A 14,821-nucleotide genomic window follows, 5' to 3' on the forward strand; every position below is an offset into this window, starting at 1 on the left:
TTTGTATATGGCCCATGTTTAACAAACAAAGCAATATATATTACTTTAATAAATGGAAACACATTGCACTGAATTGTCACAAGTCATACAAAGGAAAATTTGGGGGGAAAGGGTTAAAAAAAAAAAAAAAAAAAAAAATTATCTTCTACAAATAGTGGTTAAAGCCAACACATTTTGATGTTGCAGGATTTGTACCACCGAACATGTGTAATTCCGTACAGTAAGCACAGCATTTGTCCTCACTACACTTTGTAACATTTGGCAATTGATTTGCAGTTTGTTAAAAATGAAGGCTTCCATAGAGTAGCAGCTAAGACATTTCGTGAATCCAACTGAAGGGAAAGTACACACTGACAGGGATTCACTCATTTTCCTTCCCAACGCTGAGCTTGCAATTTGGATCTTGCAAGGTAATGGTATGTAGATCTCATTTCATTTTACTATTACATCATATCTGCACTGCTGGTTCAATTAAAGTTGATTAAATCTAAAACGAGGGTATAATGAGGATGTGTTATTAAAATTCTAATTTTGCTTAATAAGCCACTTGCATCAGTAACCCAAATTATTTCTGCTAAAACTTATACTATTTAATAGATCAAATCAGGGCAAAGAACAATGACTAGGTGCAAAGTACAATAAGGCAGCCTGTAAAGGCTCAAAAAGAAAAAGAAAAAAAAAAAGCTGTGCTCCCACTTTTGAGCATTCTTTGTGATCATTTGGCTGTTCCTTATTTCCTAGAAAGCACTAAGAATACGTACTGTATGTCCAAAACACATAGCCATCAGATTGAATTTTACTGTATTCAGATGATTTGATTTATTTTCATTCTTGCTATAGTGTACTGACGTATGCACCTAAATACTTACTGTCTACCTAAATGCTTTTTTAGTCTTGAATCATAAAGGGGTCAATTACTTCTTTTTTTTCAAAAGTGAGTAATCATTTAGCCTTGGTTCACACTTGTGTGGGTCGGTAACACTTCCATAATTGCACACGTTCCCAACCCACTGGCAAAATGTGCTTCTCTTTAGCAGATGTGCAGGGGTTCCATTGGTTCTTAAAGCAGAACTCAAAAATGTCTTTTCACCATGCAGTGGGGCTGTGCCCCCACTGCATGGATCAGCTGCTTTTTTTTTTTCTTTCTTCAAGGGGTGATACTCACCTGAATCACTGAAAAACCCCACTCCCCCACAGTCCATCGGTGGACTGTTCCTGTCTATGGAGTGTGCTTTGAGCATGGTGACATCAGGAAGAGTCCATTTACAAGATCGCTGGACCGCAGGGGGGCTGGAGCTGAAGGAACCAGTGTTGTGCGGGTCACATGAGTATATCTCTGCTGTTCTCTCCCCTAGAGTAAAATGAGCATACGGTGCAGCCACAGCTAGAAAGAAAAAAAAAAAATTTGCCCGAAATTTTCCATTATTGGCACCTCCACGCATGGCAAAATGCTGTTTTCATGCACACAAAACTGCATGGTGTCACAGCACCATGCAATTCTGTGTGACACAATTGTAACAAAAGGCTCCAGGACTTCTTTACCTGCATTTTTGTGGGTAGGCCAGCTCATTCTAATGAATGGGCTGCCAGAGCAGCAGAACACAGGTCACACAAGTATGATTCTAGGCTTAATCACACTTTTCCACTGTAGTTACACACACTGCTGCAATGCATCTTACATGTATTAGCACGTTGCGGTGTCATTCATTTTGAAAACACTGTCTCTTTCACATGGGATATACTGCATTCAGGCACATTCACACACTGTCTGCGTTCAGGCACATGTACCTGCATGGATGTCATATTGGGACTTTTTGAATATTGGGTGGCTGTGTTCATGCAGCTGGTGTGTCCCAACTGACATCTATGGGACTGCCTGCACGTGGGGTGCACAAAACAGCTGTGCACCCTTGTGCTGATGAACATGGCCATGCACAGGCATACGGTATAGTATGCTATGTGTTAGCAAGGCCTTAACTAATGTAGATCTGACATACATGCACTGCAGTGCACCACAACATAGGGTAACACACCACAGTGCATTTTGGGGAAAAAAACAACATGCACGTTCTGGTCTTTGCTCCTAATTTGGTAGGCCATCCAAAATGAATGGGCTGCATTACCGCAATGCACATTAATGAATGACACGAGGTTGAATTAAAAAAGGCAAATAGTCTGTGTACTTCAAGCGCACTGCAAGTGCAGTTGCTTTATATCCGAGGGGAAGCTCTGAAATGAGGCGAAGCTGTTGATTTCTTTCGTTCAATCATGTGCAAGCAAAAATGCTGTTTTTTTTATTTTCCTTGCATGTTCCCCTGAGATCTAGAGCAACTTCACTTTCAGTGCACAGCCTATTTGCCTTTAGTAAACCAAACCCAATGTGTATTAACGCAATGTACAAAAACACCAAGCGTGAATGGGTCCTTAAAGATTCTCCAAATGGGTTTTAAAAGCTTGGATGTAGGTAAACCCTACAAACGGTATTGTGTTTTCTGAGGACACAACAGCAAAATAACGTGCTCAAGGTAGACTTGATGGACCACTTGGTTATTTTTCTGCTGTCACTCTTCTATGTTATGTGTATTCTTCCCATAAAGCATATATACAAGAACACTTTTATCATCTTCTGGTATAAATTAAACCTTTATAGAATTATATATTATATACTTTATTTATATATATATTTAATAGGTTTTCTTTTGGCTGTGCAGAAAAATATTTTAACAATATGGAAGTAACATATGAGAAAATGGTTCTTTGAGGTATATAAAGGGTGGCTTATCCCTCTTTAATACACAGTGATATTGATTTAAAGTGCACCTGTAGTCCTGGGGGAAAACTCCTAAAAAATGCCTCTTTAATGTATTATAATCTGTTTTGTAAACTTGCGATTATATTTTCTCCTACTGGTGCTAATACCTGGTTGATCCTGTCTGTGCCTCTCCTGAAAGTAAACTGACCACACTAAAAATGGCGGCCACTCCATGCTAGCATGGTCAATTTACATCTTGCCATCCCCTGCCAAAGCGCAGTGTGCCTGTATCTTACAGTCAGTGGAAAGCCATATTCCCCACTGCACTTGGCTGGGAAAATGGGGAAGTGACGTTATGCCGCTGGGTCTGACTGCGTTTCATTGCCATGAAAATGCAGACCCTCGGTGGCAAGTCATTTCCTGCAATGACATGACGCCTCCTGTCGTGAGATGCCCACCAGCAGGACTGTGAATCGCTCACAAAGCTACAGTGATCATGTGATCTGCAATTTAGAAGCTGGGGATTTCATTCTAGCCACCCTGAATTTATGACAGGTAAACATTTCCTTGTGGAACAATGTGTTTAAGATTAGTGAACTTCACAACTACTTTAATATTATGCTTTGCTTCTAATAACATCAATAAAGAGATCAAATCATAAAAAGGTTTGGTGTCATTTACAATGTTCTGCCCTATAGCCTACCCACCTAATACTGCTATGTGAGCAAGCACAGGGTATGGAGGCACACAGGACTAAAGGGCCTTAGATAGGCCATTTCCCAAATACAGAACAACCTTCATAAATGGAAAATCAAGTACAGCAGCTATATCCCATGCCCTCTTCTTTTACAGCATTATATTCATTTTTAGTGTTGGTAAATATGATACCATTTTGTCTAGTCTAACAGTCAGGATATTGGTTTTGAAAGTAGTTTGACTGTGTGAACATGAAGAGACATATACAGTTAAGATGCATGAAGATTAATAGAAGGGCTGACATACCCATTCACTTGTTCTCAGCGAAAGGTGTCTGGAACTGGTAGTTTTCAGCCCGAGGCTCCTGGTGCAGACAACCAGTGTTTGAACCGAAGCAGCCGAGTCTTCTACTAAGAAAGTATCCCCACCCTAAAACTGTCCCTTACTACTCAACACCTAAAGCTTTAAAACAAGCCTTCTCCTTAAAGGATAAGTTCACCTTTTGTTACAAGTTACACCCATATTCAGGGTGTAACATGTTAGTGATAAAGCAGCCCCTGTAGTGACATAGGGGCTGGGATCCTCTCCCCACACCCACTGTCACAATATTTTAAAAATGTGCCAGTGCGGGGCTTCGCCCACCCAGCCGTGTCATTCATTCACAGAGCTCTGTGAATGGGAGGATTACAAGTACTGACAGCCTTTGTGGCTGACGGATTGTAGCTCTCAATGAACTACCAGCAGTGTTGAGCACTCTAGGCAGTTCATTGTTGCTTGCTGTCATTCAGTAACTGCCTGACAGTATGAGCAGACAGATACACTGACAGCCTTCAGGAGCCTGAGATTGCACCCACGATCGGCTGATCGCAGGTGCACTGCTTTGCAGGCTTTTAGTGAAAAAAAAAATAATAAAATAAATGCACATTTTTTTTTACCTTCAAAAAGATGTCCATTTATTATTTTTTATGAAGGCAAACTTACTCTTTAAACACAACCCAGAAAGAGCACTTACCCATATTTAACTTGCTCCCAACACAACCCAGAAAGAGCTCTTACCCCTTTATTCATATTTACCTTATAATATCCCAACACTTAAAGCCTAACTCTGGGCCAAATTTTTAATTTGATGTTAAAGCCCCCTGGGCAGTCTTAAAAATGAAAAAGCAGCCCTGGCTGCAGTCTGGAGAGGTTCCCTGCACACTTCTTCTTAGCCAGCAGATGTATTCAGTCTTCTGGGCTGACCGATGACCAGCATCACTCAACCTGGAAGACTGAAGGCTTTACTGAATGCAGAGTGTCACCACTGCACCCTGCATTTAATGTACTAATGTAGAGAGCAGCACTGAGGCCATCATGTCAACACAGAGTAGACCCCTTTGGGGGGGGGGGGGTGTCAAGGGGGAAATCCAGTGTGTGGTGCTTGGAACGGAGATATTTATTCTTTAAACCCAACACTATCCTAAATCTTAAACCAAGGCCTAACGATAAAAAACTCAATTCTATATACTTGTCTCATCCTCTGCCAGGAGCCTCTGCATCAGTAGTGTGCAGGTCCTATGCTAACAGCATGCAGGGATGAGAACCCAGCAGGACCCATATGCTTTCAGTGCAGAGGCTTGTGGTGCAGTATACAGAATAAACCAATTCATGAAATACTTTGTTCCTCCCCTCCAACTTTCTTACATAGGATCAGAGTTTAAACAAGCTACTTCAGCCCTTATTGCACTTTCATCCTTCCACCAGGATTCCAAATCACTTTTATAGGGACTCTGTTGCTAGATTAAACATTAAAAAAGGAATGTAAAGAAAGCCATACTAACCTGTCCCACCACACCACCCTGTATTTCTGATGCTGAAAATTCTTCAGTAACCCTAGCTGTTCAAGAAAGTGAAGATTGGTGATGCAGGACACAAAGTATTTTTACATTTTTGTGCAGGGATGCAGAAGTGTCAGCACACACCTGTGGCATCCGCACCTCTGCCCAAATGACAGGCTGTTCTGACTCTGACACTTTCTGACACTGTTGAGGCTTACCTGCCTGCCCTCCACACAATCCTATTGGTCAGTAAGGCAGCCCAATATGGTGATGAATCAATAGGGAATGTGGAGTGGAACAGGAGTAAGGATGGAGAGCTTCAACACTACCAGAAAGTTCTCAAGCCCTCTGTCTAGAACAATGCAGCAGTCGGGCAGAGCAAGGTGCTGAAGGTATGTGCAGGCATGTCTAGGTGCCTTCACTTTATTTTTTAGTTGAAATAAAAGAACAACTTCAGAGAAGTTTTTAGGCAAAGCTTTTGGGGGAGGAAAGTGTAATGCCTAAGTTACACATACTTCTGGGAATTCCTTGCCTAGATATATTGCTATAAAAACTTGGCTGAGACTCCGTACTGCCCATACACTTCATATTCTGGATATTCAGAAAATCCCACAAGGCCAACAAATTTAATTCAAGTAAGCGAAAAGATTGGAAATGTGCAGTAAGGAAAAAGTAAGTTTTTACAGCAGCGGATCTGGTAAAGGATGTTGCAAAGCCTGGCCATTACTGGAGACACACAGCCCTTGGCATTTAAAGCCACCTCCTCTGCTTTTCCATCCATATCCACCACCTAATTTACATGGAACATCTCAAGGTTTTTGATGAGCAGGGTTTGACTAATGTATAAGCTTGTATGTCTAGGATAATTGAATTTCTACCGAGGATGGAAAATGTATAGTCAGTGACTGTACAGGGAAGAGCTTCCTCTTCACCTCTGCCAAAACTATAATCGAACTTTCTGGAGTTCTTCTTTACCATCAGCATATAAATCTACTTTAAAGAGCTGAGCAAGGTGTAAATTTCTACTTGGGCCTCATGCACATCCTTGTTTTCAGCCATAAAATTAGCCTAGCATAAAAGACGCAACATTTTTCCCAGGCCCGGAGAATCATGGGTGGAGAGTACAACCAGCTATAGAAGTGAATGACTGTACGTTATGGTCCTCATGTAAACACCAATGCTTCTCTGTCTCTGTGTTTACCAGAAAGTGGAAGATTCACATTCAGGAAAATACATTGTACATGCATGCGTGGGTAAACGTGGATGCACAAAAGCATTTAAACCAGTATAGAGGTCTACAGCCATTCACTCCTATGGCAAGTTGTACGCTCCACCTGTGGCTCACCAGGTGCAGGAAAACGCTGTGTTATTTACGCTATGGTAATTTTATGCCTAAAGACATCCATGTGAACAAGGCCTAAATGGTAAATTTATGTCATGCTTAGAATAAAAACAGATTGAAATATAAATAGCTATTTTTCTTTTCTCTTTTTAAAGAACAAGAAATTCTCACACTGGGAATAAAATCATCCTCTTACATGGCACTCATATTAGAGAGCAAAATGCAGATATATGGAAGGCTAGCTAATTTTTCTTCAATATTACTGGATTACAATGAACAAGTGCCCAACTATGGTGATTTCAAGCCCTTTGCTAACAATAGATTTACAGCAATCAAAAACTATTTGCTCTGCAAATCTCTGTTTTCATAGATGTTTGAGCTTTGAAACACAGTTGCTCAACTATTTAAAGTAGACTTTTATGCAGATGGCAAAAAAGAACTACAGTCTTGCAGAGGCAAAGAGGAAGCTTTTCTTGTATTAGTGCCTAAAAAATATCTTTGTGCATGTAGTCTTAGAAATAAATTGTAAACATTTCACGTTTTTCCTTTATGTTCTGTAGCCATCTGAAAATTAAAATTGCTTGATTACTGGAATTTTACTGTATTTCTAATCTGTTATTTGGTAATATTGTCAATTTATCTGTAAAGTAGATTTGTCCTTAAAGGATCAGTCCAAACAAAATATGCTTCTGTTTTTGTTTGAGGCTGGTTTTCTTTCAGGAAGTTTGGTGATTTTGCGGATGAAGTCCTAGGTCTACACATTTGCTGTAGCCGTTAGCAGTGGGTCCCATTCTACCTGTAAAGGTTTTAATTTATATTTTGCAACAGAGAGTGGGGTGGGGTGCGGTCACCCAACTATTCAAGGCAGGCGTGAACTGTAACTGGCATTGTGGAAGGAAGGGGTGACACAGAACACGAGACTCCATCTATGACGGGTACTTCACTCTTGGATGAACCAATTCTTTAAATGTTTAGTCATTAGTTTGTTCTTTTTATAAATTATTCACTCAACCACCTCCATTTATTAAAGAATTCTGTGTTTTGTACCTTTTCTGCTTTAGGATTAAGGCCATACCACCCTATTGTCATGCAGGTAAATCCTTGCTGTAGATTTGCAAATAAGCAAAGGTTATGCAGATTCTTGAATTGCCTTTGTCAAAGTTGTGAACCTAAGCAAATAAATATGAAATCAGCTTTGAGACTTAGGATTTAAAGACCATCAAATGGAGAAGTAAAGACCCATCCATATTAAATACAACAGAACTCAAGAGTTATGTTTCGTTCCAGCTGTTGATGATCTACCATGCTGCAGTTCAGTTTACCCTTTTCAATTGGGTCATGGCAATCTAATGGTTTTATTAGTTGTCAAGTACCTCAGCTTATTTAAGGAAATATAGTTTAATGGTTGCTGATGAAGGCCTCATTCTGTATATGAAGAACAGAAATATGTCTCAAAAACAAAATAAAAATGACACTCCATACAGACATCTGCTGTGCTTCAGTCTGGCTGCCTGCAATCAATATGTCCATTAAGAAGCCATCTTGTTCACACAGAAAAAGAAGATGAAGGCAAAATGTTTAAATAATTCTTTCATCCAGCAGTTTATTTACTCCCTCACAAATCCTTTTGAGGTGTGGCCTGCAATGCCCATCAGGACTATAGAGAGCAGTAAGGAAATCCACATCAGCAAAATGATTGAAAACTCTGTTAATGCGGCTGTGGGATTTTGGCGTTAGGTGGCGTTGCACTAATTCATGGAGCAGACCTTTGCAATCATGTAGGAGTCCAGAAAGAACGTTTTTATCAAACGTGTATTCCACTTCATAGAAACTGACGGCTGTCATAGCCGTCTGATTCAACTTTTTCCTGAATTTCTCCACAATCTCCAGTTCCTCCGGGCTGAACTGGTTATTTCTGTACAAAATACCAACTTTTACAGCCACCTTGATAAGGTCCTTTAGGATTTTGTGAGCTTCTTTCTTGTTCCTGGCGTATTCCTTGGTGGCTTTGAAGAGTTCGTCAAAAATTTCACTGCTGGTGTCATCTATAAGCATATTTGCCATGGTCTTTGTAGCCATTTTACTGAGAATCTTTTTCTGTGCTTGAACGGCAAAGCTCTTCGAACTGAACAGTTCTGGTCCTGTGTATGGAAAGAAGATATCAGCACATCATGTTTGTGATGAATACATGCAAATAATTTCTAATTGTAATATGTATGAATGTCAACAGTTTCTTTGTACGACAAGGTCAGATACTACTTTTATACTCAATACACAACACTCAGCACTCACAACATATAGCAACTGCTCTTAATAAAAAGCATGGCAATTCTTTATAGTGAGACACTGCCGATATCTTAAAATACAGCCATTCAGCACTTAAAGGGAATGAATAAAAATTTTAGTGCTTTATTTTTTTCGATTTCTATGTAAAGGACATCAGCTTGATGTAAATCTTATTAACGCTTGTTAAACACAACTTTCTATGTGTACTTTGTGACTATATGCATATGTACATGAGGAAGCCATTTTTTGCTAATTACATTTTTCGGATGCCTTTCCTGATTTGTAGGGCTATATATTGATTGTAGTGTAGGGCTTGACTTCCTTTTGTGGCGGATATCTCAAGGGCAGAGATCTTCACAGAATAAATGGTCTGAATAATTGCTTCAGTTCTGTAAAAAGCTAAAATTTCCTGTTTACTTCTTTCACCTGCATATTCACATTCACCTGGATAAATGAAGAAAATATTCACACAATTTATTGCGTGAAGACACTCAACTCCTTTAGTAAATCAGTATCCTTTTCTTAGCAGTTAAGCAACTATACAGATTCATTGTTATGTTAAGCAGCTATGCAGATTCACTGTAGTGGCTGATGTACAAATCTGTGTTTTATACAGTAAACAAAAATATACAACAATCATGTACAAGAAAACAGCTCAAAATATGCTCTCAGTATACACTATACATTTTCTTTTTTAAAGTGAACCCATGTCTGGGCAATGGATATTTACCTATTCTGATCAAATTAGCCTCACAGTAAGCCCACACTGACCTCTGTAGCTGTAGGCACTTTGAAGCAATTTATTCTCAAATTTCACAGCAAAAGCACTGAAGCTGTTCAAGTCACCTCTCTGAGCAGCTCAAATCATGACACTGCTACCTTTTGGAGCTCCTGCTCTGTGTTTAGACTGGAGACTAGAAGGCTGCTAAACCATTGCTTGGGGAGGGGAGGGAAGCAGAGGTGCTCCACAAAGCCTTCAGCTACAGCTGTCACTAAGGGCATGGTGTAAGGCAAACTTAATTCTTGTTATCCAAGTATGTAAATATTTTAATGTGCATAGCTTGGTCACAGTAGCATCTAACAATGCTCAAACCGTTTTGAGTTAGACTTGGGAAGAGTAAAAAATTCTGTAAAGTTTTTAGCCCCACAGGGGAGATTTCACCTTACTTCCTATTCTGCGTTAGTGAAATGCTCATCACTGGGCCAGTGACAAGAAATGCAAAACAGTTTACTTGTGATCACACGACAGCCAAAACACAGATGGTTCAAGGAAACATAGGGCCCGCTCCCCATCCACCCTTCCACAAGTTGAAAACATGGACTGTTTGTCTGAAATATCAGTGTTTTGGCTCTTTACTGATTGCAAACAATAGGATTTTTGTCTTACTGGTATAATCCTTTTTTAGAGTACATCACAAAACTCAGGATAGTGTTCTGGAACACTGGATTATACTGCCACTTTCAGGACATACTGACAAAGCAAACATGTATGAACAGCCCAGTAAAACACCTCATCTCCCAGCATGCCTCAGTTGCAAGTAATGAAAAGAACAGACACGGGATAGTTTTCTGAAACACTGGGATGTTAAAAAGCAGTCCAACGGAGGGGTAGGCAACAGCAAATAAAACACTAAATTGCCCATAGAGAAAAAAACCAACAGGCTAACCAGAGCTACAGCGCACCAGAAGAACCCTACAACCGAGGTCTGAGCATCCATCTGGTAAAACTTAATGAGCGTATGAAAAGAGGACCAGGTGGCAGCCTTTCAAACCCTAAAAACAGATCCCTCATGCTGAAAAGCCTGTGAAGCACTAACTGGTCTAGTGGGGTGTGCTTTAACTAGAAAAGCCTTGCCCTTGTGGTCATAAACATGAATTAGGAGCTAACAAATCCACCTGGTGATAGTGGAACAAGAAGCAGGCTGTCTCCTATCAACAGGAGGAATTGCTTCTGGATAGGACGGGCTTGAAGTTCCAGACTTGACTTTGGATGCCTGAAAGAAACAAAAAGTAGCCTTTTTTATTTCAGGAGCATGAGCTTTTGGTGCTGGAGTTTTTGTCCTCATTTCCCAGGGCAAAAGGGTACTCCTTTGTGCATCCCCATGATTGCCTTCATAAAAGGTTTCCAGGGATTCACTGAAAAGGTGTTCCTCAGGTAAAGGCATCCTCATGAAATGCATATTGCACTAAAGCTCCGACGACCACAACAGTAAAATCGGTCTGTATATGCAGCATGCTTGATATACTCACTGTGGAACCTAAGGGGTTATTCCTTCACATTGTCTTTAAAGGATCTTCCCCTTCTTCCAGTGTCCCCTTCTTATCTCCTGATAAAACATATCGTGTAGAGTCACTCTGCACATGCTCAGTTTGGTGTGTATTGCTAGAGAGGTTTTTCTTTTTCTTGGGAGAGTGCATGTGATTAGCACAGGGCCAATTAGCAGTGTCCAAACATAGGTCAGGGGTTATGCATCCTCCTAGAGCAAAATGAAAACTCCTCCAAGCTGTAACTTGTGCTTGGCTGGACACTGATAGAAGTCACAAGACTGCTCCAACTGCTGCTGAGAAAAGGTATTTAGCAGTTTATATTTACTAAAATAATTGCATTTCCATGTTCATGTATTGTGGGAAACCAGATATAGTGAATACAGGTTCCTGGGTTTAGTAACATTTTAAGCTGAAGGGTCCTCTGTATATGCTCTTCAAGGAAGCCCATTCTAGATATTTGGCTGATCATATCTGCTAGCGCAATCGACACAACAGCACAGAGCCACAGGTAGGAGCTCCGAGTGCAGGGAGGACAGAAGGATCTGTCAGTATAGAACCAGAAACATGAGACAGGGCCTGCCCAAAGATTGGCAGATGGATATGGTTGCAACAGCTTGCAAGGGTGAACAAGGCTTTAAAACAGGGGATTCCAGTCATTCATCCACATGGTCTTTGAACACCCAAATATCCTCAACAGGGGTAGTTAAGTTCTTGTTGAAATAGGAACTGGCTGGGTCTACGAGGGACATTTCACTTTTTCAGGAAACTCTTTTCAATATATTACTGGGCAACACACTTGGAAGGGATGAAGATCTTTTCAGGCTGGGACCAGTCACCATACAAGACAGGTATATAGAGAAGATTTAGCAGACCAAGGCACTTTCAGAGAGCCCAGGCTGAAGAGCTTTGGTAAGGCCGACACAGGCTGCTCTAAGTCAAGGCCTGTGACCACTGGTAATAAGGACCAAAATTGTGTCATTAAACTTTGGAGATATGTAAATATTCTAATCTCCCCATGTGACCAGTCCAGGAAAGTAACAGCAGCTGCTGCTAAGGTTAAAATCAGAGAAACTCTTGGGAGACACTAAGGGGATCTGTTTGCAGTCCCTGCAGGCTGAGGACAACAATGCCAAAGGCTGACCCATACAGACATAGTAACATAAAATTTCTCACTTGACAAACTAGAGGAGTGGGCCACCCTAGAAAGGGTTAAAGAGGCCCCTAAGGATGGTAGCTACTCCGGCTGCCCCAAGCAGATAGCTGATTGTAAGCTGGCAATGTCACCTTGTGCCTGTGATCTGCTATGATGTAGGTGTGAATAACCTCCCCTAGGGGTACTCACAGTTTGCAATACACACAGAGAGGTTGTGCAGGCTCAGTGAGGGCATCTGGGCTGCAGCCCAGGAAATAAAAGAAGGCACCAGATTCAAAATAGAAAACAACATCCACTTGCAACTGGATATCTTACCACAGCTGTCTTACATCCAGCAACTTTTCCCATGCAAATAGCCAGGGTATTATGGACAAGTACTATTGAGTGGTCTTTGTCCATTAGGGCCTGGGTTTGACCAAATGAGTGTTCCTCTGCCCTGGACCAGTACAGCACCCTATGGCTAACTCAATGTGTTGTATCATATGCCTTGATGAGCTCTAAACAGGGGATCCAGTGCCTGAATAGCATCATTAAAAAGGTTTTGCTTCACTCATGCTGAGAGCGGGAGGGGTTATACTAGGTTGTCCTTACAGCTTTGCCAGTTTCCAATTCTCCTGACTGTGGCAGTATAACCCAATGTTTCAGCATACAATCCTGTGTCCTGTAATATACGACTAAGAGGAGTCATTTTATATTTCTACTTACTGGCGTGCTGACCATTTTTCATTTCAAAAAGCTTATAAAAATGGTACCACTGAAGGCCATACACCCAGTTTCCATTGGCACTAAGGTTTGTGTTTGAATTATACTGGTATTTTAATAATCCTAACCTGCCCCATTTTTGCGAAAAGTTGCACTTTGATGCAGTCTGTATCCATGCTGGAGAGATTTCCCACTCATTCCCATCCTGACTGGAAATGGAGAAATCTCTCGAACAGGGTCACAGACCACAGTAATAACCTCACAGTTGTTCTATCTTTACCCCACAGTATGGAGCACTTACTGCATTTTAAGTGTACAAGCAGACGTCTTCCCTCTGCAGCAGCCCAAGAAGCTAGTCAGATCACTTTAATGCCTCTGTAACGAGACCAGTCTATGCCTAGCTTTGTCACTGTACAGTGCACACCCCTGAACAATAGAACACATTATTATTGGAGTAATCATGTCCTGTAAAGTAAATATGAAAACTGGCCAAACTGTTCATCTCCTTCCCCTTAACTTTGTAATTACACCCAATTTACAGAGGGTAACATTTCTCCGCTCAGCAGGCTTTCCATCATTGTACAACACGTGTCTCTAGAAAAGGCCTTCACTGCTAAACATGTAATTATTTCTATTTTCAAAACAGACACTTGAAATATATTACATTCATTCCCAGGAAGTTGTCATGCTTATGCAGCTGTCTTTTTGAGCTGAAGCTTTTATCTTTATAACAACAGGGAAACTTGCCGATGATTTTCAGTGGCTGCTTCTGCTCATTGACAGAGACAGAAAAGCCGAAAATCGGAAAGAACTGGTTCTGTTAACTATTAAATAAACCAGAAAACTCAGTCTTGTTAAAAGGAGTACTAGATCTATTCCAGCAATGTTAGAGGGAAGAGTCTGAGAAATTCCAGAAGAAAATGTTCTAAATACACTAAAGAACAAAATTGGATCAATAAGAAGTGATGCAACAGACTTTCATGACAGGGTTGCAATCATCACATTGGTCTCCAGACTTCAGCTTATGGCCAAGATGTGGCTCTTTGCTTGCCTTTACTTTTCCTCCCACTGATGAGACACTATTCCTTCCATTGACTCCAAAGACAAGGTACCATTCCTTCCACGGACTCCAAAGACGAGGCACCATTCCTTCCACTGACTCCAAAGACAAGGCATCATTCCTTCCACTGACTCCAAAGACAAAGCACCATTCCTTCCACTGACTCCAAAGACAAGGCACCATTCCTTCCACTGACTCCAAAGACGAGGCACTATTCCTTCCACTGACTCCAAAGACAAGATACCATTCCTTCTACTGACTCCAAAGACAAGACACCATTCCTTCCACTGCCTCAAAAGACAAGACACCATTCCTTCTACTGACTCCAAAGACAAGACACCATTCATTCCACTGACTCCAAAGACGAGGCACCATTCTTTCCACTGACTCCAAAGACGAGGCACTATTCCTTCTACTAACATCAACAGTGGGACACTACTCCTGAGCAAACTATGAACTTTCCCCAAAATATAGATGTTCTTTACCAAACTAAATATTCTATTTACAAGTATATGTAAAGCCAAAATGTATTTAGTTTTGAATAGGGTCCCCTTAAAGAGATTTCACTTCACTTCCTGTCCAAGAAACAACTGGAAGTGAGTGATGATCTTTCCAACGTAAGGGTTTACCCACTGAACTGTTAGCATGGCAACTCAAAAATTAGGGTTTCTCATTACTTTCTGTACCAGAGACAATGGTCACCAGGACAAATAGAGAGGGGAAATCTTCCCAGCTGGGACAAAAA

The 14,821-nt window shown here is 40.8% G+C and overlaps 1 protein-coding gene across 1 annotated transcript in view; it reads right to left on the bottom strand.

Annotated features, from left to right (window-relative positions):
* The window catches only part of TIPE3 (TNF alpha induced protein 8 like 3), a 134,708-nt gene continuing 119,887 nt past the window's right edge, over positions 1-14,821 (bottom strand). The window contains exon 2 of the mRNA XM_089666831.1: positions 1-8,748. Coding sequence (XP_089522957.1) covers positions 8,186-8,748 — 563 coding nt within the window. The 3' untranslated portion in view covers positions 1-8,185. The remainder of the gene's footprint in view (positions 8,749-14,821) is intronic.

The sequence above is a fragment of the Staurois parvus genome, unplaced genomic scaffold (genome assembly GCF_062004578.1).
Source record: "Staurois parvus isolate SC_StPar_1 unplaced genomic scaffold, SC_StPar_1.0 ptg002864l, whole genome shotgun sequence".
Lineage (NCBI taxonomy): Eukaryota > Metazoa > Chordata > Amphibia > Anura > Ranidae > Staurois > Staurois parvus.